Below are 27213 nucleotides of genomic sequence, written 5' to 3'. Positions count from 1 at the left end.
CACACACACACACACACACACACACACACACACACACACACACACACACACACACACACACACACACACACTCAGGAGGACAAAAAAATCTTGTTTACAATTTGTTGTTAACACCTGGGGACAAACTATTGACATCAGCAGAGAAACCAGATAGTATGTGTGTTTTCCATCTGATAAACGCTCCGTGTGATGGTGTGCTATTGCTACATGTCTCACTTCTGTCTGGAGGCTTTTGCAAGAGCCAGAACAAAAGAGTAACCATAAGAAATTATGAGAACAGAAAGAATGAATGGCTGATCAGGTCCAGATTATATAAAGCAAGCCAGCGAGCACAGACAGGAAGATGATAGCAGAATGTCCAAAACAGAAGGGGAGATAGAAAGAGTGAAGGAGATAGAGGGGGTAAAATGGGCTTTTAATTGGTTGACTAATTGCCTGGCAAGCATTCTTTATAATAACCGAGGCGGACTCAGTGATGAAAGCCGAAAGATAAAGCAGGAGGAAACACTGAGTAGGTTGTATAGTCTTGTGTAAATTCAGTCATACTTGAATGCCCTCTTGACAAAATGGGAGCAAGCCTGAAAACCTTGAACTGGCTTCACATGGCTCTTTAATGAGCTATTCTTTAGGAAAGCGGTTCATAGCTAGTACACCAATCACAGTAATTAAACCTCCACACTCAATAAAATATGATGCTGTGGCCAAGGGCTAATTACCAACCGTGAATTACCCTTGTTGTGAACAGGAATGATATGTATGGTCTGGTAAAAATCCAAGCTTAAACCTGTCTTATTCATCCATCTTTTGAATTCGTCCAGGCTGTTCATTTAAAAACTCTTGCATTCGGATCTGCAGATGAAGTGATTGCTTAGTAAAAAAACAAAACAATAGAATAAAAAAAATAAATACCCAGTGTAGCGATTTTGGCTCGCGAAGCAAGGTAAACGTTTATAAGTAACTATAATGTGTTATAGTGACTTCTAAATATTTTAACCTAAGTTGAAATTAACGGTAATGGAATTAACGTTACACTTATTTGGTCTGTTCGTCCGGCGAACAGGCCGTGTAACCTTTATTAATTCTATGAAGGCAGTATCTTCCCGGCCAAGAAAGATTCGCTTCCCTTTTTACTTTATACCGTAATTTAAATTGAATTAACTTAATAGAGTGAGCGATACTCAGAGACAAATCACCTGTGGCTCAAAATTATGACATTTAATGAATGAGACAAACACAACATAAAACTAACTACAAAAACAAACAAAAGAAATAGGGAAAATGAAAATGAAAATAAAATAAAACAAAAGAAATTAAAATTGGGGAAAGGGAGGAAGAGACTGGAAAGAAGAAACTAGAGAAAGGAAGGAAAGGAATGGCAAGCTTAGACTCAAAAATTAATCACACCCTAACTGGGAAATCGTCACAGAAACTTAAATTCACCTTAAGATTCAATGAAAGATTCCTACTTAAAATTACGCATCTAAATCGATTGGTAAAGGAAACGGTTACTTGCATTGGCTTACTGAACAGGAGTCCGGATGCAACAGAGAAATCTCTGAAAAGTCGGTTAGGGTGGGGTCAGACGTTCTTCCAAGTTCTCCTGAAGATCAGAGCAGTTGTCGTTCTTGGAAGTGAAGCTTGCTGGAACTTCTTTGAAGGAAGATGGAGTCGTCTTGAAGCTGTTCCGGAAGTCTGACCACGGATTAGTGGTGTTTGTGACAATTTAAAGGTCGCGAACTCCACCCATCATTGGGGAGATGACCAATACTCAATAGTCAGGATTTTGGAGGGAAAAACTCCCTTTGTTTCAGGTGACTGTGGGCGTGGTTTAGCTATCAAACTTTTAGATGACTTTAAAGTTTGATCCAGGGTGTATTAAGACGGTATGGCGCCTTTCGTGCTCAAATAAAATACACCAGTGTTTGAAAAATGAGTAACCGATAATTTTGTGGTCATTTGGATACTAAACATGAAGGGTAATGACGGTATAACGGCAGCGGTACATTATATACACAGATCAGTAATCGAAGGGTAACTGATGTTAATACGATATTGTGTTCTTATAAAGGCAAAGCAACAAAAATGAAACATGAACAAGATGCACTTTCATTAGGGAAGTAAAAAGAAAACGATAGCTTCGTATACATTCTGACATTAGACCTTAAAGGGGCATACAGCATTAGAACAGGTATACATTAATGTGCCATGATCAGTAATTAGAGTGTAACGGATGTTAAATAAAATGTTGTTTTCTGACGCATGAATAAAATACACCCCTGTCAAGAAATTAAGGAGCAAATAATTTTAAGTCAGGCAAGCCTTAATAGAAGAACACATTACAAAAAGGGTTATAAGAATGAGAACCTTAGTGTACCTTATCTTCGGGTTTTATTAGTAAAAGGAATGTCTCATTGTGTTGTGTGTGTGTGTGTGTGTTCTGATTGAGGGCCCCAGAGAAGCCGCATGGGGTTATCTGGTCTTTGTGTAGGCTCCAGTCATTCTGGAGCCAGGTGTGTGTAAAACTGGGTTGCTCATCGGTTAATTGAGGAGTAGATGTTGAAATTTAGGGTGCCTGGGACATGAAATCTAAAATGACCTGTACCAGACGCTACACCAGTATGTAATGTTTCAGAATTTGTATTTACACTTTATTTATTTGCAGATTTTATTAGGCTTCTAACAAAAGAATTGTATTCTTTTCTGAACTTTAACATTATGACAACGTATCTAGAGAAAATAAATAATTGCTGTGCTGGAGCTGGCCAGATATTTGCAGCATTTAAGCATTTAACTACAGAGACTTACAATCTAATTCAAATAACTCAAGGGTTACTGGCCTTGCTCAAGAGCCCAGCACTGTCAGCTTGGTGTTTCTGGAATTTTAGCTTGGTGGACCTGGGATTCAAACTTAAAACCTTCTAATCAGCAGGCCACCACCTTACCAACTAAACCAAATCTTCAGCTTATCAATTTATTGTGGTTGTAAAGTGACATTTCTGTTGCGAAATTAAACAAAGCATTTCTGTCTGCTGTCTGTCCAGTCACTAAATGTTTTTTTTGTTTTTCGCATCATTCTGTTTAAACACTTGTGGCTCTTGTGTGTAAAAATCCCAGATCAGCAGTTTGTGAAAAACAGTCCATGCGACACCAATAAACATGCCACAATCAAGCAACACACAATTCCCTTTCACATATTTGATATACAAATTACCTGAAGCTTGTGACCAGTGCCTGCATTCACCTATGCATTACATTTACAGCATTTAGCAGACGCCCTTATCCAGAGAAACTTACATTTTTATCTAATTTTTATACAACTTAAGGGCCTTGCTTATGGGCCCAGCAGTGGCAGCTTGGTGGACGTAGGAATAAGAACTGACAACCTTCTGATTGGTAGCCCAACACCTTAACCACTAGGCTACCACAACCCTTTAGAAATTACAATGCTGCTACATGATTGGCTGACTGTATAAATGCACGAATGCACTGGTGTACATGTGGTTTTCATAAAGACAACATACAGTAAGATCAAGTGTCTAACTACCTTAGAGGCATTTAAAAAACCCCAACTTTCTTTAAGCATAATAGGACCTCAGCAATTACTAAACCCCTCTTAAACTAACACCTGCTCTGGAGATATTCATGTGAGTGGAGGGTTGATTTACTCTGACCGCAGAGACCTTCCATAACCTCATAAATTCCAGGTGCTGCATTTGAGTAGGAGAGATGTCTCTCGTTCCTCTGTAGCTAGGAGAGCAGGAAGGAGTCCATTGATCTCCAGCTGTAGCAGCACTCCATCTGATTTGTTTTTATGTGTTTATAGTTTGCAAGTAGCAGTCCTTTAATTATTTACTATTTCAGATCTTCTGTATGCCAAAATCAAGTACAAAATAAGTTACTAACTAAATCAAACTGAATATGGGTGGATATAACAGATGGAAGCTAGCAGATATGATAAGGATCGATATGATCAGGTACTCTTTTATAGATGCATACTGTAGAAACCTTTATGTTGTATGAAACAGTATAAATAATCTATTCATTAATATAAGCTTTATATAAGTTCTTGGTGTCCTTGTTTAATAATATAAATAATAATTTGTAATAATGTAACTGTATTATTAGGATATGTATATAATATATGTTAAGATTTCATAATGTTTCTTCTCTTTATTCTATTTCTGTAAAGAAAACCTGCAGTAGGTAAACACAAAACTGAACTATACTTTACTTCTATGAAACTTTATATGCAGTGTGACGGAAAGTGGCATTTCATCTGCACATCTGACATTTCCACATTTCCCGAACAGGTTCACCCCTAAGCTATGATATTTCTGTTCCGTCTAACCTTTCTCTTATTTCACAGATCTTCATCTTCATTGTGTCTGCTTTCACAGCCTCAGACAGATGCGTTTCTTTTCTGCATGCAAGGTTTTCTAGAAACTTTCCGCTCGGGTTCATTAGCCCTTCTTTGCCCAGCAACAGTGGAAAACTCAGCCGATAGAACCCTGCCTGTCATATGGGCAGTCTTCTCTTTCTGCATGAACCGAGCCATTAGGCCATAAAACACACAATTCTTTGTCTTCTTTCTGGCATCAAACTAACTAAGCTCCCATGCAGGAAAGTAACAATCTATGCATTGATTCAGAGAATTGGTGGTGGAGTGGGGGGTGGTGTTTTTGGGGGCAAAGAGATGGATAAAAAAAAGATAGATGCAATGGTGAAATGCTGGGTTTGGGTTCATACACTCAGAAGTATCACATTTATTCAATTGAAATTGAATGAATTTCTGAATGAATGAATGTCTTGATGAATGTCTGAATGAATGAATGAATGAATGAATGAATGAATGAATGAATGAATGAATGAACGAACATTCATTCTCCATACTCCATTGTCCCCTACATTTGTACTGTAATTATTTCTCACTCATAATTAATGAATATACTTCCAAGTCTTTAAATATCTCTCTCTCTCTCTCTCTCTCTCTCTCTCTCTCTCTCTCTCTCTCTCTCTCTCTCTCTCTCTCTCTCTCTCACACACACACACAAACACATTTTGAAAAATTCTTACCTTAAGAATTACTGATGCAAGGTAAACCACACTCATTCTAGTACTAAATGCTTTTACCTTACAAATAATTCCCCAGCTGATTGCATAATTTTTACACTCTTACGGTCTTTCTGCCAGGAGGCTGTCAGATCAAGTGGACACTGCCCTGTAGTTTTGTCTTCCAGTCCCAACAGAATAGCATTAACAATGTTTACCATGTAATGGTACTCAGATAGTCAGGAGCGTTCATGCACTCATCCTAAGGCGCAACTCCACTGATGAATAATTCAGCAACTCACACTACACACAGCAACGCTCGACTTCTACAGCAATCAGCGTCACCTCGAAAAAGAGCGACAGAAGCAATTAAAATGAGTGACTGACACTCGGCACTGACGAATGGCACTTTAATGCATCTCTTCTGATTTATTTCGTGGAAAACTGCCTGGCTGCTTATTTTCACAAGTGCAGCTGACAACTGTTTTTCACTGGTCGAGTGAGTTGTAGCTGCACTGTGGTGCACTGAAGGAAAAACTGGTGAGAAATAAAACAGACATCGAACCCCTTCAATTAACAGACAGCTTAAAGTGTATTGCTGTGGCTAGTACTTCCTATTGCCTGCACACCCTGGCTTGATGTTGATGTTTGTATCTACGCCTTTGCGGATTTCACAGCTGCGAAGTTGTCTACGAAACACAAATTAAAAACTAACACTAATGGGTGTCTACAACATTTTATCTTCTGTTGCACTGAAGGAAGTGAAGAAGAGTTCACCTTCAGGAGCAGTGACAAATAAATGAGTCAGTGTGTTAATCTGCTCTACTGCTTTCTATTCAATTAATAATCACACAAACTAATGCAGAACATCTTAACTCTTTGGTAAATGCATGTGTTTATGAATATTTCAGTGGTTTTTATACTCTGCATTTTTGTCTAGAAGCGCCACTCTCTTCATCCATTTAACGCTAGTATTGTTTTAGCTGATGTGTTTGAAAGATACACTAATGCAATATCCTTCCCATGAAAATGGTATATATTCACCAAAATTGTGGAAAATGACACTTTTTCATCAAGGTTGAAAAATTGTGACTGAAAAACAACAACAAAAATATTATATAGGTTTATAACGAAGTGTTCAATTTAACACTTTACAAATTTGAAATTTCCAAAAAATGGAAAGTGGGCTTGAATATGTTTGGTATAAGCTGATTAGTCAAAATAATCTTTTTTTGCCCCTTAATTTTGCAAAGACCGTTTCTTCAAAGGAGGAAGGTGAGAACTACAGCATAACAGAGCCCTCATGTTTTCCTTTAGCTTTAATCCATCTGTAGACAACACACTGTAGGTGAAAATTCTGTGATTATTTATTATCTATTTTGTATTTTTATTCATTGTCTATTCATTTATCTTTTCTGCAAATACTCAAAACTATAAATGATTCTATCACTTATTATAATTCAAGAAATACAATAAATTGTACTTACTGCACAGACTTTGAAGTCTGGGACCTGAACTTGCTGAATTCACCTGGAGCCGTCCACTCAGATCCATGCTGCGAGGAGAGATTTCACATATCTGTCACATACGTCTTTCTAAAACTGCCAGTTGTTACACATTACACATCAATTCCAGCAGATTGATACACCGCTGCCACAAAAATTCTCCAACTTTCACCTCGTACACAGAAACTAGCATTTTCTTCACAATTACTGCCATTGCAAAGAGTGAGCAAGAAACCTATTACCATTCGGATGGGAACGTGTTAGCTATCTAAACATAGACCCATAATAACCTGAATACAATACAGCAGGCTAGATTGTCTACTTTTTAAAAAAAAATGTTATGTAGATGTTTTTTTCCCCTTCTCTCTCCAGAAAGGCTAAATAGACGACAGATGACGGAATTTCAATAACATCACTCCTTGATCCTTTCTAACACCCACCTGAATGATTAATCGTGTTGTGTCTAATGTCTCGTATATGGTTTGTATTCTTAATGTCCTGTTCTTAATTCGTTGCAGCACAAATAACTTGTGAACCTTTTACTCTTGCCCTTGATTACCAGTTTGCTATTTTCTCAAAACTTCCAAAACATAAGAAATTATGAAATAGTATGAGAAAACTAGAAAATGTGTTTGATTATTTTGTCAGTTTATATTAATAATGAAAGCAACTTACATACACTGACAGCAGCAGGGCTTTTAAATAAAACCTCCCTTAAAGTCCAGGGTGTTGCTCAGGTAAGAGTGTAATGCAAAAGTAGTAGCTACATACTGTAGTAAGCTCATTATTAATGGTTTATAAATGGTATAGAAGGTAAGAAAAATGGTTTACCGGTTGCTGTAAACATAAAAAATGTCCATCTCAGGACAATTATCCACAATATTCTCATATTCGCCATCCTTTCAACACAGTTTTTTTTTACACCTGTAAACTGTAATTATTTATAATTTCATTATCTGGTTGTGGGAGAGCGGTGGCTAATTGGTTAGCATGTTTATGGGGTTTCCTCCAGGTATTCTGAGAGAGAGAAAGAGAGAAAGACACCTGCCTCATGGTGTCCCCTGCCTTGGGCACCAAGTCTCCTGGGATATGCAACCCTGTGTAAAATATGTTGTACAGAAACTGGCTGGATGGAGTATCCAGCGTCACCAAGATGATGATGATGAGTCTGGTTGGTCTTCCTCATGTAATCTCAGGGAGTTTTTTCTTGCCAGTGTTGCCTCTGGCTTTACTCATTAAAATTATTTCTAAATCTACATCTGGATTTTTTTTGTCATGATTTTTTTAAATTGTCTTAGTTACCGGAAATATTTTATTTAACTCAAAATAATAGAACAGTTCTTCAGTTTACAACAAACACAGGCATAATTGTGTGTGTTCAACTAAGTGGACTATAAAAGGAAGCATTGGCTAGAAAGTTACTAAACATTAGCTTTGAAATATGTAGTACACACCTTCCCCACATACACCAGGAGCTTGGCATTGAGCGGATTCTCGTCCGAGCTCAGCCACAGCTCAGAGTTATCATCGGATGATATGGAGAACTGGAAATCTCCTGGAAAAATAAAGAGCAGGTGAAATCAAATGTACATGCTCCTATATGGACAACAGATATACTATAATATAAAACCTCAAAATAAGCAGGTGTCAAATGTGTTACTCTTTACATAGTTTAATAATCACTATTTTACTGTAATGATGAAGTGACAATGCTTCACTCTTTCACTCCTATTTCCTTCCCTTTCTGTCTACTGAAGGTCTTCTGAAGCTCACCTGAAGCAATGCTCTAAACACGGGACTTTTTGTTTGTAAGTGGAGCATTGCTCTTACAAAAGCAATGCTCCACAAATTTAAGTCCTTGTCGCTATCTATTGTACAACCGCAATGTAACATACCGTCTTTATACGGATGAATAAAGCCAAAGATGCGGAGGCCATAATTCTTCCACTTTGGAACCACAGCCAGTTTCTTCACTGTGGTTCTGGCCTGCAAACAAAATGTATCAAACATTAGAATTAAAGGCTATCTCTATTCTTCACCCTATATAATGCCCTGTTATCCAGTTCTCCCTCTCAAAGCCCTTCGCTGACATTATTAGCAGCACTAAGTTAAAGTTAGAACTAAATAATAGTGACAGAATAGAAACTCAGGGACTTTTATTTGCACTACGCACACATAACTCATAAGACTTTAGGGTGTGATTAAAATTAAATTAAATGGACCTAAAAATAATATAAGATAATGCCAAAAGGTAGAGCAGATGATTAATCTTAGTGTCATTTGATATATACAGTATCTAAAATTTCAAGTAAGAAGTTTTTTATATTCAGAAAAATGTAGTAACTCCTGTAATAACCATTTCAATTGGACTGTTGCTAGAATTCAGGTGGGGTTATGCTTAATATCATTTAGCTATAATTTTTTTTAACAAATTACTCAACTGGAGCCACTAACACCAGAACTAATCATCGTATAAATGTAATATGAACAACAGATTTATGTTAATGAGCCCCTTCTAACTAATTTAAATTCAAATGAAATTTTTCTTATACACAACCATACATAATATGATATGTATTGAAAATTATTTTAACTGGCCATGTAATTAAAGTAATATTAATAAAATCAAAAAATTAAAATAGAATAAAAATAGTGACCAAAAAAACAGAAAATGAAATTTTATCATGTTGGAATATCGAAGGCAAATATTACACACAGTGGTTCATTGGTTAATGGTCTTCCCTCTTGTTTAATTTTTAGTCTCTAAAAATGTGCCAAAAAGCAGCTAAACTGCCAACTTATGGAAGTGACAGCTAGCTACTCATTTCAGAAATAAATACAAAGAGAACAATTTAATAATTTAATAATTATTATGTCAAATTTAACAATAAATTTTGCTTTGGTGATAAAGTTATAATTTGTGTAACTAAAAATATTACAATGAAGACATGGTGGCGTTAATCTAGAACACAATTAAACAATTATTTTGAATCTATTTATGAAATACAGAAGAACAGAACAAGAAACAAAATATTGCAGTCACTAGCTTTGAAATATATCTTGCAAAAATGCCTCTGAAAAAAAAAGTGGATGATTTATAACATAGACAAAAACACTTTTAATAAAAATATAAAACGGGTCAATCTGAACTGAACATCACACGTGTTTATCACGACAAATTACACCTCTTGCCTTACACCTTACACCTCTAAGGTTTTTCCAGCTGGTGCGGATATCTTTAAGTGTACCATTTATTAACTGGCAGCGGTTTCTGCCACAGAGCTTCCTGCCAAAGATTTTGCCACTTTGAAACGTTTACCAACCATCATTAGAGAAGCATGATGTGAAGTGCATTCAAGTGGGAAAAACAAAGAGTGCACAATCTAATAAACTTTAAATGGATGTTGTGCAATGAATGTTTTTCTTTTGTCTCATTAAGACAGTGAGTACACAAACACCAAACAGACAGTAACAGATGCACAAACTTTATGTAGTGTGTATTAGTTCTGTGTCTTTTGGCTTCAAAGGGAATTCAAAGGAGATCACACAAGCTGTGTTGTTCATCAGGAAGAGTTTGAAATTAATTCAGTCATTTGGTTTGCTAAAATAATTATTAAATATTTAATTCCACCAACATTAATGAATAATGTAAACATTTCATTGCTACATTTTACATGTAGCCCTGCAATCACCTGCAATCACCTGCAATCACACACGTATGCAAATATTTACATCAATTGCAAATTCCAAATCTTCAATCTAAATAAATTATATACATCATAATCTCACTGTTCCATTGAAATCTTTCACATGTAATGCAATCTAATCCAAATTTGCATGTGAAAAGCAACATTAATTGTCAGTGTGACCATTACAATGAATGTCCTGACAACTAGAAAGAAGTACAGTAGTTTTACTATTTAGACTTAATTTCATAGCAACCTCCAAATATGCTTATTTAGTCAAGCATTGGTCATGATTCTGCTTCATATCTCTTTGCTGACCCGATCAGACACGGATCTATTGAAACGTCTGTTTTAAATTGTAAAAACAATGTTGAGTAAATGAATAAACAGGATGTTGTATCTTTCACTGCACAGAATGTAGAATCTTTCAGGTTTATTTTATTAATAATAGATTATTAGGATGTATGGAACTGTTCAGACCTAAGGTGTTGGTTTACTCACATGTGGGTACAATGGGAAGTGCAGGTTCTTCCTGAGCTGAGAAACTGAAGAGCCACACCAGTCCTCAAACACATGCAGGTTGGCCTGACCTTTATACTGCGAGAACATGAAGAAAGAAAGAAGGAATATATTATCACTGCTTCAGGGTCAGGAATTCAGACAAGTTTTTAGATTCAAGAGCTCTCTCAATCTGTCTTTCTCTCTGGACTATCCCTTATTTGGTTCCTTTGAGTGGAGTAATATGTCTTGTACCTAGTACCTAGTTAAACTCTACCTGTCTTTAGGGAGTGCTACGAAACGGACAACTCGATGAATCCTTATGCAGACTTCCTTTTGAAGGTAAAAAATGCATAGGACAAGCAGGTAAGAGTGAGCGAACTGTGCGTAATACACATCCCCAGATTAGGCCCACGCATGTCCAGCTCAGACTAATGCAGGCTCCATCCTGCTGAAATTGGGTCTGTGAATAGGAACAAGCCCAAGAGAGGTGAGAGAGTGTGTGAAAGAACTGCAGCGGCTGCTCTGGATTTGGCTGCGAATAAACGCCACGCAAGGTGTGAAAGTAGGCTTCCTCTTGCTGTGCCATCAGGGTCACTTATGGATAACGGCTTCTACCTGTAGTCACATATGGTGTATGCCAAGCTACTCAGGAATTCATGGGGAAAAAAAATCTTTGATATATTTATCTAAAAAGAGAGAAAACAGGTGAAGCTGAACATTGCTAAGCTCCCTTATATTAGAATGCACTAAAAGCAATTTCTCGCATTCCAGAAAATAATCAAAATTCATACATTCCTGTGTGTCCCTGGGTGTTACTGAAGTGAGAGGATAACGGTGCACTGAGCAGCTGACATACTCTCACACACTGCCCCCTCCTATCTGCCCATCAGCTCCGGGTCTCTTGCCACAGTCAGGTTTAATTTTAGCCTTTCTAATTGCAGCCAGTATGGATGTAGGCCTTGGCGTCCCATACACACCAAATGGGGGTGGACAGCGGGCATTTCACGACTGACCTGACTCATCTCAGACAGACATGGCAGACATTCCACGGTCTCCTGTGCTGTCTTATCTCTCATACATGCCAATCACACCAAGTATTTTACAGTGTGCCCGCCTTAGCCATTAAATATTTCAGCAAGTCCTGTAATAAAATCAATAAGACTTTCCACTAAGCCTGTATTAATAAATTATTAGAACAGAGCTTATAATTCTTGGTAATCATATCCTTGGCTGCTCCTCATCCCATGTTCCATTCAGTGGGCGTCATTTATCAAGCTAGACATAAATACGTTTGCTTGTAAATTGTTCATCAAGATCATTTGCACAAGAAATGCTATATTCATGCAAAGAAAAAACTGCAGGTAAATTTACTTATATTTTCACTTCTTTTTCAATGCATCACTTTACATTCCTTTGCACACACAATGTAGTAGGAATAGATACAAAAATGCGTGACTGATCACTGAGTACTAAAATAAACGTAAATGCGCAACTGTGTTCATTTATTTATATTACCACAGGATAAATTTCTCCAGCCCTCCAAAACATCTATGGATTCTTGTTCTAAATCCAGAAATCCTGTTTACAAGGTAATGCTGCAGAGAAACCGATAAAATCCACAGCCTAATATGCAGCCTCATTCTTTATTAGAAGCCAACATTCACCAAAACCTCCAAATCCCCGTGTTATCAGCAGTAATTTCCGTATTTTTCAGATAGCGTTCATCTTCTCAAAGAAAAATGAGCAGCGCTTAAATATACTCAGCTTGGATAAGCGTGTGCTTTGAGCCATGGGTGCATAAGGAGGATGACTGTGGTTGATAGGACGTTTCCTTCTATCAGAATGATCTCTCTGCACTTCCAGATGAAGCTCCACTGATGCATTCCCCACACGTTCTCACGGACAAATAATGGAATTCAATAACAGTGCTGAGAAGCTCGTAAATCATGAGGTGATACCAGAGGTCATTTCTTCACCAGGGTGGGTTTAGGCCAAAGATGATGGAAGGATTGGACTTTATTGTGTATTGGAAGCATGTTTCCAACATAACAGGAGGACTGAAACACAATCCATATACTCAAATCACTCGAATCAGAAACACTGTCGATTAGTGGCTGACACTATCCTGAGCTTTCCCTTGATGTAAGAATGGGTGAAAGTGTTCACACTCATATTAGTTAGGTTTAGTCTGAATCTAAACTGGCAGCTCATATATCACACACTCTGGAAGAAGAGCCACTAGGATCCACACCAAATCTTTGCCATCTTGAAAAGTCTTGCCTTTCACGGCATGTGTCCTTTCTCCTGGGACACAGCAAACTACCCACAGTGCTAGACTGCGACGGTGATTTGTCAACACCATGGCTAGCAAAGTCATACGTATCATCTATCATCATTCAGCAGGATGGTTTGCAGCAAAGGAGACTGGAAGCAAGATGGAATTCCCATTATGCTGACATGTTTTCAACACTGAACCATTGACACATGGCTTTATGAACTCTTGACATTTGTGTTGCAGATTTCTTTAGGTGAATGAAAAGAAGATGTAAAAACATGTCATCGCCCTAGTTTATTTTGTAAAGGCAAAACACACCTTTATGTATACATTTTCATTCATTTTTTGGATGACATTAATATCATTATATCCCTTGAGTCGTATATTTTATAACTACTATACATTTTATTCATTATGAGATTAACACATCCCGTCACATTGTGTCTGGTGCTCTACATTACAAACCAACAAGGTCTTAAGATTTTTTTTTTCAAATAAAACATAAACCCCAAACAAAAAAGCACACAGATTTATGATATATTATTTGAGAAATAAGGAATAAAATGCTGTTATATCTCAGTAACTGACCGACTGAATTGATGTCTAAACTTGAATAGGACTGGGATTTTGGCAGGCCTTTCATTGCAGCCATCTTTTCTGCGTATTCCCCAGGAGACTCATGCTTAGCCTTTACCTATCGCTCTGCCTTCCCATCATGTCACCGGTTCCTCATTTGACCCTAATATATATTATCCCTTTTGTATCTGTCTCTGTTAGTCATTGTTTCATGGTTTCCATGTCTTTGTTATGTTTGTTTAACTGCACAGTACAGTATGTGTCTCCTGTTTGGTGAAAGTCTTGTTGTAGTGCATTGTAGTTTATTTTTGTTAATTAAAGCCATGTTTTCCATAATCCAGCATTTTGGTCTGATTCTCTGCTCATGGGTGATTGACTACTGTGGAGATCTGGGGTCCGGTCTCCGTTTGTTACAGAATGTCTTCAAAACAATAATAAAATAGCTATAAACAGTTGTTCTCTTAAAGTTTATATAGAGATTTCAATAGAGATTTCATCCAAAAATAGAAAATACTCCTAAATGTTACAAATCTTCTATGAATCATGAAAAGAGACCATCACACTTAAGAAATAGCTGTTACATAAATCTGCCATTTGTCTTATAGCTGGAACCACTATTGTTCAAAACCTTGAAAGCCCAGCTTAAAAATTTTGGCTCATTCCATCTTTTCAAGCAGAATTTTTACATCCATAGACAGTCTGAATTTACACGACACACTGGAACTGTGTTCCTCTGGTGCTGAATTCCAGTTAAATTATTCACCTTGAGGAAAGGCACCTTCAGAAAAGACTCATTATCTGATCCTTCATCTCCTCCTTCATAGCTCTGCTTAAAACATCCTTCCCCTTTCACCTATCTTCTATTTATGGATTCTGTGGACTTCCTGAATTGTGTAAGTATTCCACACCTCTGGTACTTCTATACTTATGTTACTATGTGCTCCATTAGTTTGTATCCTGTAAATATCTTCCTCAGATATATCACGTCTTTTCCTATTACTCTCTACCTACCACGATACTCTGTAGCAATTGTCTGTTTTGAAGACATTGTTATGCCAGATAATCACACATTTAGAACTGGCAGGACACTGGGATTCTGCTAATTAATAGGGGGAGTAATGAGGCAGCGAGTGGCAGAACACTGTGCTCTTCATTACTGGCTGATAAGAGCTTGGCAGTCATGTTTCCGCTTTGGCTTTGATTTGGTGTGATGAGCTCAAGCATTTTCTGATGATTATTCAGATAGGTCAGTAACACATTTAACTTAGATTTATCCGATGGGGTTGCACTAACAATGTCGTGACACGATACAGAAAGACTGACCCGGCTTGTTAGTTTTATAGTTTTATGTAGTGAGGTTGAGTAATGAAGGTTTTCATGTTTGCAGGTGACTAACACGTCTATATTGGGAGAGAAATCATACCGTGCTGCAGAAGGACTGGCGCATCATCGCTTTTCCTCCTGTGCTCCTGGCCACCTGTTTGTGTAATTTTAGTATAATTCCTAAAGCAATGGGAAAAGTGTGGGTGGTTGATTCCTCAGAGAAATCACACATTATTCTAGTGGGAGTGTGAGGTGTGTGTGTGTGTGTGTGTGTGTGTGTGTGTGTGTGTGTGTGTGTGTGTGTTGGGGGGTTAGAGAGGTATCATCAAATGTCTTCATCCTCATCACACTATTCTCTTTATTGGTATTATGCTACTATAAAGTCAATCATTAATGTAGGCTAGATGACTGATTTCAGCAAATAATTTTATAGACTGCTCACTACTCAGCCTACAGACTATATCAGCAGTTTCCTTATTATTCATTCCTTTATAGGAAAGCAGCTTGGACATCACCAGTGGGGATAAAATAATTTATTAGCGCCTGACCAGTAATTTAAAAAAAATAGTTAACTAGTGTGGGGATTGAGGCTCTGGCTCTTAGTCTCTTGAATTCATTTACATAAATGCTGATAAACAACAACGAAGGTGTCAGTCCACACATCACAGGTAAACAGGCTACTTTTCCAGCTTTGATGTTTTGTTCAGCTACACTGTTAATAACAAAGTAAATAAGTCCAAGAAATGTGCAAAATAACTCATCTGTGCGTCATTTTGCACTGTTTATGGATGCAAAAATTCTCAAAAGCAATATGCAAGCACAGAGTGTGCTCTTTTACATTGCATGGGCACAGTGGAAATCACTATTCCACCATAGAAGGATCTGATTTTTAATCACAACAAAAAATAAGTGCAGGATGAATTCCTTTGGTGTGGGAATTCACAGTGGTGACTAGTGAATGTTCAGTCTCACCTAATAAGCAACATAAAAATCAGCTTAGGGCCCCTTAGGGTTCCATACAGAGTAAACTATAAATATACTGTATATAATTAAGTAACTCACATTAACATCATGTATATTTATGATTAATTTGAAATACTCTTGAAAATAAGAATTTTTTATCAATAGGAAGCACAGCACAGATTCTAATTGCCTGATGTTGTAATGTTGTGATGTTACTAATGAGCGAATGCGATTTCCTGAAGTAGCACATGCTCCTCACCATAAATAGACTAAACTGATTCATTTGTTGGAGTACAGGCAAAATAATCTGTGTTTGTATTCAGTAAAGTCTGAAACATACAGTTCTCATATAATAATAATAAGAACGTGCCTCATGCCCAAGACTGTTATTGTAACTGTATTGAACAACATGTAAAAAAATTACCATTATAATTGCTAACATTATTTATTGACTATAATAGATAGATCGATAGATCAATAGATCCTGTGATTGCCTGATGCTGTGATGTTGCTAATGAGTGAATGTGATTTCCTGAGGTAGCGCATGCTCCTTACCTTAAATAGACCAAACTCATTATTATGTGTTGGAACAGTGACAGTCTCCTTTTAAAACACTATCCCAACATCTCACCATTCTCAGATATGTTTGAAACAACAACCTAGTTACTATATAGGTCAGATTATATTCACAGGGAATGCTGTTCTTGTAAGTGTATGCTACTGGCTTACTATGGTTTTAGACATGACTACAAAATATTGAATGGTGGGCGTTTTCAGACAGAGCTAGCAGTAGAGAGAGAGAAGGTGAGCGATCATGACTGGGGAAAACAAAGCCTCCACAGTGTACACTTCGTCCTCACCCAGCCTCTGGAGGGTAAACATTACAGCTTGTAAAAGAAATGAAGGCAACCAAATGAGGCTTTACCTCTGGTTTCCATGGCAACTTGAGGAGCTTCTGGCTCAGAAGTTTTTGGATATCTGTCTTGCCATATCTTTCCTGTTCAGATTCACCGAGCTCATCACCCTGGAACAGAGAAAACAAGTCCTCAAAGCTCCATGTACACACACCTACAACAATGAGTACAAACACAAAGAGAGAGAGAGAGAGAGAGAGGGAGAAAAGGTATACACCTTGGAGCAAGCAGAATTCAGCTAAATGATCTATTTTCTGAAGAGAAGACCTCAGAAGACCTTAGTCTAGGCTGCTGAAATTTAATTCTTCTGTTTTATTATAAAAACCCAAGACAATATTTTGACACAGAAGGTGTTTTGAAAAATTTTGGCTTGCTTAAAATGAATGAAAAAGCTATTCATTATTCATTCATGGTGTGAATGGTCTCTTTTATCGTACTGGTTAGATCATTCCAATGTTCTTGTTGTTGCACTCAAAGCAAATACAAAACCCTTTAGTTAAAGCCTCAGAGAATAGAGTCATAAAAATCCTGGACTCAGAAAATAACATTTGCTTTTTACTGATGTGTATGCCTTAGAAACAATTGAAAATGCAGTTATATTTGAAAGGATTTGAAGCAGTATGAGTTGTAATAGTAGCCATAAATGCAAACATGGCCACACAGTTGCAAATTCAGCTCAGGTCACAATATCGTTAAGGTCGGGGTGGAAGGGACGGTTATATCCTTCCTTATATCTGCATTTGTATCAAATTGAATAAATCAAAACACACTGTCCCCATTTGAAAAGATAAGCTACGGGTATGTGCACGGAAAGAATGCACACCACAAGTAAACAAGCTTAATAACATGGTACTATAAATTCAAAATCACTGTTTCATCCATGATTAAAATTGGACAAATGGGGAGTCTTAAAAATATTCTTACTAAATCATTATGATAATAAACATATTATATCTTGCAGGTAATCCTCATGACACAGTGGGTTTCCTCTGGGTCCTCTAGTTTCCTCCTATTTCACCAAAACATGCCAGGGAGACTATAATAAATTAACCCTAGCATGCATGCTCCAGATTCACAACATTTTTGTCCAAGACAAAAGATACAAATGAATGGATGCTAAAATATTTCCTCATCCAAATTAAAAAGATGATAACGAAGATTTAAACTGATTGAAGTTTTGCCTCGGCTGCATTATGCAGCACAAGGTTCTTTTTCCTTTTTTTTTCTTTTGTCAAAGAAAGGTCCATCACAAGAAAAATTATTCCGTTGTCACAAAACTAAAGGCTTCACATAGGAGACAAATGGTCATGTTACAGAAAAAAAGCTTATTTCTAATAAACCTGCTTCTCACAAGACAAATCATCAGCAAACAAAATGCTGTTGTTTACGCAGCATCTCACTGCTCAGTTGTCATTGAGGCTCAGGAGGGAAGACTCATCGACGGGTGTGTACAGGTTTCTGCTTTCCTATTAACACTAATCCCAGTCAGGCTTCATCTCTAATCCCTGCAATATCGCTGCCAAACAGTCACCATGAAGCCGGTTCCTCAGTGCAGAACACAATGAGAAGTAACGATATAAATTCCTTAACACTGTGTCCTGAGAGGCAATACAAATGATATTTGAGTTAGCTCCAGGTAAGGACAATAAATGAACTTTCCCTTTAAATCCTCCTCTCATTTTACAGACTTGTGGGAAAGGAAAGCAATTAAAAATGATGTTACTCTGTATGTCTGTAATGGATTGTTCAATTTACAAGCAGTATGTAAAACGTAGAACTTAAATCACAAGCGCGCACATAAACGCCCGGGTAATGTGTGTAATCAAATCAAATCTGCTACGCTTCAAAGACTCTGTAAACTCTTAACACCTCTTTGTTTCCGCAAATGAGGGTGACAGGTGGACGATTAGAAAAGACAAACAGTGTACTTGAGAGAAAGAGAGAAAGAGATAGACAGTGTGTGTGTATAGATAGTGTGGGTGAGAAAGAGTGAAGCGTGACAGTCATGTAATGTTTATAACTCATGCTGGAACCCAGAAGCTGACTCTGATAATGATACACAAATGAGACAGCTGGCACTAAAATGACAAACCACTGAGGACGAAGATGAGCTTCGAATTATGATGGCAAAATGCATCTCACTTATAATTCACCTGCTAATAGGGTGCAAGAATTTATAAATGCATTAAAAAGCTGGCAGCCTCTAGGCACAACGTGACATAACTCTAGCCAGAATTATACCTATATTATAGCTTAGAATATTTCTCAAATCATCTGCATTGCTTCTGTGACAATTTTGGCATTTTTTAACAATCACAAACACAAACCTCTCAAACATTGCTAATGATGTCAACAAATGCCATTCATAGGCATACAATCCTTAAGACATGACAGCAATCCTTCTGAGCTCCATAAAATAATGAGGCCATGCCCAAAAATCTTCTCCATTCCAATTAAGCCATGTGCCATGACCCCTGTCTCACTGCAGATGCCAGAGGCTTCAGAACCTCAGCTAAAGGTGTCTAAATGATTGGCCTCAGTGCTGCTCGACCTGCATGCTGCTGCTATCCAGCTCTGTGTGAGTGTGTGATGTTATTGACCCCGGTGCTAGACGGCGTATAGGACTCATAAATAAATGAGTTCTAGATTTTCTCTGCCTCCATCAGGCTGTCGACAATGCAGGAATGATAACCAGCACCCAGCAACCGCTGGAGACATGTGGTCAGGAATACGGGCAAGGTTAATGAATTCCACCTTGTTAGATTAGCAGGGCAGGGAGCACAGAGGAGCAGGACCAAGTGGCACAGCATGAGGGATTTATTGGTGCTTTTCTCTTTCTGAAAGCAGTAAACACACGCATGATAGACTTAGTGATGTTGCAACTTTTAAAGTTTCTTATTGTTCCAGGAAAGTTGAAACAGGGGATTGGATCATGAGCTGTCATAATGCATGCAACTAATCTGTACAAATTTTCACAAGCAAAACATTTTATATTTAAGAAGGCATGACTTCCATCATTTTTGATGATAGCTTGAATTGCATATGTTCAGTGCAAGTGGAAAAAGTCAGCAAGATTTAAGCCACATAACCTTCTAAAGGAAACTGTCAAAGCAGTCAAATCCTTCAAAAGTACCTTTCACATTGGACAGCACTTTTATTGAAAATTGAACAAGATTCATGGAGCACTTCTTTAGAGCCACAGAGGTGGCATGGTGGTTATTTTTAAAAAACACAGCCTGAAATGAATACATCGAATCCATCAATTAATGAATCATGGCTACATACTAAGCCTCTCCTGGCCATTGTATAATTTGAGCATCATTCATAACACATGGCTTTCGCTTCATTATTTGGCAAGACTAAACAAAAAAGAATGTGCCTGAGGTGAGGGGATAATAGTATACAAATGGAATATTCATTACTCCAAGATGTATTTATGCATCATTCAAAGGTTTAAGTGTAATATTCATTCATAAGTCATCTCCATGGCCGTGTTCCACAATAAAATAATTACATTTTATGTTTTAAATCGATTGTTTCATTTTAAAATACAATAATTGCCAAATAGACTCTGAACTGATTCTGAGAAACATAAATCATAGATTCAATACAGTAAATTAAATTGTGGCTACAAGGTCAATTTCATGCTATTACTGTCACTTTATATTTTGAGCATTTGCCAGAATGCAATTGTAGTGACTTCAGATTTTCCGTAAAGATGAAAATAAGTAGGACAACACATTACATAAATTATACTAATACTAATTTGGATACGAAAAGATACTAATATGGCAACATGTAGAATCATATAATATACAGTATACATATATACATAAATAAAATAGAAAATTATGTCATTTACCATTTTTCTCCTCAATTTGGTCACCTGCTAAATTCCGTACTCCAGTAAGCTCTCCACTTTAACACAACAGCTAATAAGGGTGAAGGTTAGCATGCGCCACATTATAGTTTTGAACTGTTACGTCACAGGAAGTAAAAAAAAAACCTACACGTTTCTGCATACACCATGATTAACATTGGAGAGAGAATTGTCTTACTCTGGCTCACATCATCTGGATTCGAACCTTCTATCTTAATACTACAGTTATGTCAGTGATTTCTATGTAGCATAAAGAATATGCTGCATATAAAGTTCCAAACAATCCAAATGATCAATCTTATACAGTATATACTGTAAGTCAAAGCAGCTGCACTGCTTTGTGAAAAATAACAACAATAATTCTAGATTCCAGCTGAATATTATTATATTGGGCTCATTTCTGAATCTGTTTGCTTTGTACTGTGCATTTCCTGTTTTTTATAGTAACAATATAACAAATGGATTTACAAAGGATAATTGAGGTCTCGGTAGGGTAAACACAGAAGCTCACCGAAGCTTAACCCACAGATTTTGGATATTTAATGTAATTGCTTTTCATTTAATAGCCTAGAGTTCTCCCCCCAGAAGTCTCCATAGCTCATCATTACATCTTAGTGCTTTCAGCTGAAAAACTGTTACACTGCGGGGGCCGCAAATGGAAAGCTTGCTTGAATGTAAAGTTGATATTCACGCTATTTATAGTACACAGAGTTACTGAATTTTTTTTTAGGGAAAATCTATTTTTGAAAGAAAAAAAATGGGACGGTTAAATGATAACAGTTCAGGCAGATATTTGGACAAAACTTTTGAACAGTAAAACTTTTTGTACTGAAAGCATAAAATGTACCTCATAAAATATGAAAACAAATCAAATGAATTAAAAAAAAAAGAAATAATAAAAATGTTCTTAATATGGTCTTACCTATTCTGTATTATATTGCAAAAATTCCAAAAAGTGATGAGACAGCTAGAAAAAAAAATTGTGTAAAGCAACTATATGGCATATAATTGAAGAATCTATAAATAAATCCAGCATGGCTGCTTAGCTTGCAGCTTTCTGGTAGATGCGGAATCCGTTCTCCACTCAGCATTTATGTTATTCTTCATTCCTGTTTAATGGCCCTCTCCTCTCTCATACTGTATATACTGTATACAAGCTCACTGTAACTGATCCTGTGCAACATTCTAGCATCACTTTCCTTAGTTTAATTTATTGTGAGTTCTGAGCTGCTTTTCTGCTCATCACATCCCACAGATTTAAAAAAAAAGTGGGTTTACCATCTACCGGTCTGTCCATTCTCTTCTGTTCTCTCTCCTGTTCAAATGTTCTTTTTTTCTTTCTTTTTTTGTTAGCACCACTCTGTGTAGACTGTGTGTGAAAATCCCAGGAGATCAGCAGTTTCTGAAATATTCAAACCTGCCCATCTGGCAGCAACAAAGACGACATGGTGTCTAAGATCACATCTTCTTCAATTCTAACCTGCACCTGGATGATTACATGCACTATAATGAGTGTGAATTGTATAGACACAGTGTTACAGTACGTCCCCATATTATTGTTCGTTTTTTTTTTGGAATGGTGTTTTGTTGTTGTTTTTCTTCCCTTCTCTTTTGCCCTCACTTTTGTTTTAACAGGTCAGTGTGTGTCTGCCAATCACCGTAATGCGTGATGATGACAATGTGCAGCTCCACCAATGAGGGTGCCCTACGTGGGATTTAAAAGGCACACCTGTGCAGGAGGCGGGAGTTCTCTGGCACGCGGCGTCTTTTGTTTGTCTGGTGGTTGACTCGTGTGGTTTTTGTTTTGTCCTGTACCATCCTTGTTTTAATTTGTTGGTTAAGTCTGTGTTCTGTGCTGTATCAGTGTTCCATGCCTCATTCTGGTCCTGTCTCTCTGATGTTTCCTACCGACTGTTATCTGGCTGATTAAATATCAAATCACACCATAAACGGGGAAAGAGATAGAACAGGTAAGACATCACGTGATGTACATATGCAACACTGAGCCACAGCTACTTGTTTAGAACACTAAGTTAGTGACACGTGCCACCCCTTGTATTTTTGTTTCTAGTAAGTGTAGTGTAGTTAGGGCGTCTTGCCCGCTGAAAATGTTTCTTTTCGTTTAACGTATGGTTTATCGTGACTGAGTTAGATTAGAAGTTTTGTTTCCGGTTTAGTAAGATTGTTTTGTTTTGTTTCTTTCCCTGAGTTGGCACGGTCTTGTTCTTTTCTCTTGTCCCTGTTTTGATGTGAATTATTTTGGGGTTTGTTTCTCGACTGTACATAGTTTTGTAAACATTATAATGTATATAGTTTGTATATAATGCTTGGACTGGTTGGTGATGGTATGGTTCACTAGAATAAAAGACACTATTGTGGACTTGGTGGTTTCCAGTTAGTACTTATTTCCAGTACACGTTCAGTGTTTTAATGTTGCACCCTTGACCCCTAGGCACATACAAAAAGGGTTTGTAACACACAGTATGATTGATGGAATCCACTCAAGAATGATCATGACAGCCAATAACAAGCATGACATGTTTTTGTGCAACATGAAAATAATTGTGTGAAATGTAACCATTTAAAACAACTTAAACACAAGTAAAGCAATAAAAATAAAGAAATAAAAAGATAAAAAAATTATTATAATCTGTAGTATTTATGTGTTGTTTTCCCATATGCAAATCTGTGATATCGCCCCACATATCACTGCATGTACACACACCCACACCCACACACACACACACACACACACACACACACACATCAACCCCAATCCCAGGATTAATTAACTTAATCATCTTGAATATGTTTAATATTACTTTTTTGCATATTGTTAGCCACTTTGCAGGGATTAAACTTCTTAAAACACCAGATAAGCATTACAATCATATGATAACTCATAATTATACAACATTTAGCTTCATCCTACTAATTTGATTGGTCTGGCAGCATTCTGAGTGCCTAAAGATCCTATAACCGCACTGGAAAGTTTCACAGTCTGTATCTGTTACGGTTCAGCCCGTACTTTTGACCATGTGCTTCTGTTTATTTTCTGTGTCACGTGTATGCCCCGCCTTTGTTTACTCCTGCCCGTCTCTGCACACCTGTTCCTTAATGTTAATCGTTATGTCTATTTAACCATGATTGCGCGCAAACTCAGACCCAGCAAGATAGCTTCCAGCCTGGACCGGCTTATTGGGGGCATAATTTTTTTTCCTCCTCCAATGAATGTGACTGTTCTTCCAGTATGCCTCTTTTCCACTGGACTTTTTTCCAGTATGCCTCTTTTCCATTGGACATCGCTCAGCATTTTATCTGGTGAGGGGCTCCACTTCCGGTTCCCCAAGGAGGACGTCCCCTCACTTCTGTTCTGCGGACGATGTCACCATCCCGGTTTGGTCCTTATTTTTTGTATCCTGCGGCATCGCCACGCACCTGTTCTGGTGCGGGACATCGCTTCACTTCCTGGTTTTCCTGTTCCGCAGGGGGTGTTGCAGGCCGGTAGCAGAGCATCATTCCCACAATCCCTTCCTCCCTCCCATTCTGGTCTTCGAGACGTGTTCTGGCCGTGGTGTGTCTGGGGTTGCGTTCAGCCCTTCTGCTCGGCGGTGGACGTCGCTTGGCCCTTCTGCTCGGCAGTGGACGTCGCTCGGCCATTCCGCTCGGCGGTGGACGTCACTTGGCCCTTCTGCTCGGCTGTGGATGTCGCTCCGTGTGCCTTGCCCCCACATCTGCATCGCCATGTGCCTTGCTCACCCTCCTGGACCTCATTGGGATTGTTATTAAGACGGGATTGGCACTTCTGGAGCAGCGCCTCGGCGGGGTACTGTTACGGTTCAACCCGGACTTTTGGCCATGTGCTTCTGTTTATGTTCCATGCCATGTCTGCCACACCCTTGTTTACTCCCCCCCATCTCTGCACACCTGTTCCCTATCGTTAAACGTTATGTCTATTTAACCGTGCCGCGTTGCCGATGGCAGCACAGAATCATTGTCAGTGTATCTTGTTCTTCCTCGTTCTTTGTCCTGTATAGTTTTCGTCTTTGTTCCTGTTCTGTGTTTATTATTTATTTGAAGCTATCCTGCTTATGGGTCTGTCCTCCTCCTCCAGGGTGTGACAGTATCTTTCTACTCATTTCTGTTCACCAGGTAACTCCACATGAACTAGAATAGTTCAAAACTAGTCAATATAGCAGTGTTAGCAACATCTTACTTTAAAATGTAAAAGTTAGATGAATATGAACGAGTAAAAGGGACAGAGATTTTACTGGAAATACCTTTAACTGAAATGTGTATATCAATGTGAGCTAGCTAGTCATATAGCTGACATGCTATAAAGTGAGTGTGGCTTTTTAGCTCTATTTCCACTAGAGGAGCAAAAATAAACAAAACATTTGGCCCTTTTGTGTCTGAAATGCCACTCACTAAATATTAATTTTTGTTTATATAGCTGCTGTCTAAAAGCAATAACACATTTGTAATCAGGCATATACTGAATATCGACACGGATATGATTACTACAGTATATGGCCAAATCAAAGCTGTGCCGATATTCAGTGTAAGCGCACTGATGTGATACGGCTTAATAATAAAAACATAATAATAATTGTGTAGTTTAATCTAATTTGGATTTATTTACCTGATATTACATGAAATCATTTTATATTTTTTTCTTTGTCTGTGTGCATGTGCATGTTACTTGCTTAGAGGAGAAAGCCTTACAACAAACAGGGTGTCCAATATGAATAAACATGCACATTATCCATGCTTGATTTCACAGATTTGTCCCTAATTTGCTGTTATCATAGGAACAACTTCCTTTAGTCTTGTCAAAGAAGCATGAGGTATTTGTCTGACGTTTTAATTAAGAATACATATACTGTATATGATTTGTCTTCAAAGACATCTCTGCCTGGGAGTCGTACTGAATTCACCTCATCTAATCTCCGCTCAACTCAACTCAACTCAAACATCCTTCAGAATATTCTTTTGCTCATACTGACCTTAAAAATTCTTCTATGTCTGAAGAAAGTTAAAAGCTAAAAGCTGTCAGAAGTCTCTGACAGAGACTCCAATGAAAGGCCAGTCCACTAATACACACGGCCAGAAGGATGTGAGTGTAGACTCTAGCTGTCTGGAGTTTTGCTCCCTCGGGTCTCTCTACACAAACACCTTAACTTCCCATGAACACACAAGTCAACCTGTCATGCATACGGTGCACACACACTCACGCCATTGTGGAGCAATGCCAGCCTTAAAATACATGAAGAGCCTGGGTGATTCGGAAGGTCAACCCTGCCAAGTCTAATAGGAGAGAAAATACACAACACTGCTGCTTTCAAAATTGGCTTAAATGAAAGATGACAAGGAAACATACTACAGTAGGATGTAAAGTCAGAAAGACAAGAACGCGTACATAGTGGGTAATCTTTACAAGAGGCTATAAGTTATTAAAACACATTACTTACTCACCAAGATTCTCTGTAATGCTCTATTCTAATTTCGAAAACCAACACATTAAAACTGTAACTCTTTGATTTTTCGAAGGGCACGTTATACTTTGATGTCTCAGTTTCATATCCTGCTGAATAATGTGCAAGAAATTGCCCTAGGAGCCATGTAATAGAACTGTATTAAGTGTAATGGTATAATGGTTACTATCAGATGTTCATCTTCTGAATCATTGCTTCTACTTAAGCTCCATGTACATTCATTATAATGAAAGAAAAATCCTTTTTATACCTACTTTTCAAAAAGTATTGCCAGTTTGTATGATCATGTCATAAATTTAACAGCAAGATAGTACATTATAATATATGCTGTGTTTTCCCCTTGTTTCTGTCTGCCGTCTCTCCCTGATGTTAACTGTTGACCCCGCCCACCTATCTGTTACCATGGACACTAATTACATTCATTCTCTTCCCCAGGTGTTTTGTCTTAGTCCTTGTCTGTCTCTGTTTTGTGATTGGTTCTCGTTCTCCATATATACTCTGTCTGTTCACTTCAATGTTGTTGGTCGTTGTTGGTGTGTGCATGTCCGTGTTCCCGTTTCCTGTTTGTTCCGCGTTGCCTGCCTGTTTGTTTGTGTTTTGGTTTATTAAAAACCTTAAACTGCGTTTGGATCCTCACCCGCCTTTGTCTCACCGTGTCACTTCGTGACAGAACGACCAACCACCAATGGATCCAGCAGAACTCCTGTTTTGCCTACGTCAGGAGGACGCCCCAGTTGAGGAGTACACGGAGGTATTCTTGGACCTGTGCAGCGAGGTCAACTTCGATAAGAAGGCACTCAAAGACATTTTTAAGCACGGACTAAGGGAGATCCTGCGGTATTTGATGCCGTCTACCAGAGAAATAAAGACATTCTCGGAGTTCGTCAACTTGGCGTTGCTCCTGGACGGGTCCACGCTGAGCGTGAGCACTGTAGAGACGGAAGCCGGCCGTAAGTATTTTTTGAGGGGGGGCAGCAAGCATCGGGATCCGTGGGCCACAGAGTGGAATCAGCCACGGACGCCCGAATGCTCCACAGTGCCTCCGC

At 38.0% G+C, this 27213-nt stretch overlaps 1 protein-coding gene across 3 annotated transcripts in view; it reads right to left on the bottom strand.

Moving 5' to 3' along the window:
- Window positions 1–27213, bottom strand: part of b4galnt4b (beta-1,4-N-acetyl-galactosaminyl transferase 4b) — a 95506-nt gene that overhangs the window by 27400 nt on the left and 40893 nt on the right. For all 3 annotated transcript variants that reach the window (XM_027136881.2, XM_027136880.2, XM_047806713.1), the window contains 5 exons: window positions 16804–16902; window positions 10742–10837; window positions 8450–8540; window positions 8009–8109; window positions 6537–6604 (listed from right to left, as the gene is read on the bottom strand). In XM_027136881.2, coding sequence (XP_026992682.1) covers window positions 6537–6604; window positions 8009–8109; window positions 8450–8540; window positions 10742–10837; window positions 16804–16902 — 455 coding nt within the window. The remainder of the gene's footprint in view (window positions 1–6536; window positions 6605–8008; window positions 8110–8449; window positions 8541–10741; window positions 10838–16803; window positions 16903–27213) is intronic.

The sequence above is a fragment of the Tachysurus fulvidraco genome, chromosome 1 (assembly GCF_022655615.1).
Source record: "Tachysurus fulvidraco isolate hzauxx_2018 chromosome 1, HZAU_PFXX_2.0, whole genome shotgun sequence".
Lineage (NCBI taxonomy): Eukaryota > Metazoa > Chordata > Actinopteri > Siluriformes > Bagridae > Tachysurus > Tachysurus fulvidraco.
The sequence above is the reverse complement of the archived record's forward strand: the minus strand, read 5'-3'. Positions and strand labels throughout refer to the sequence as shown.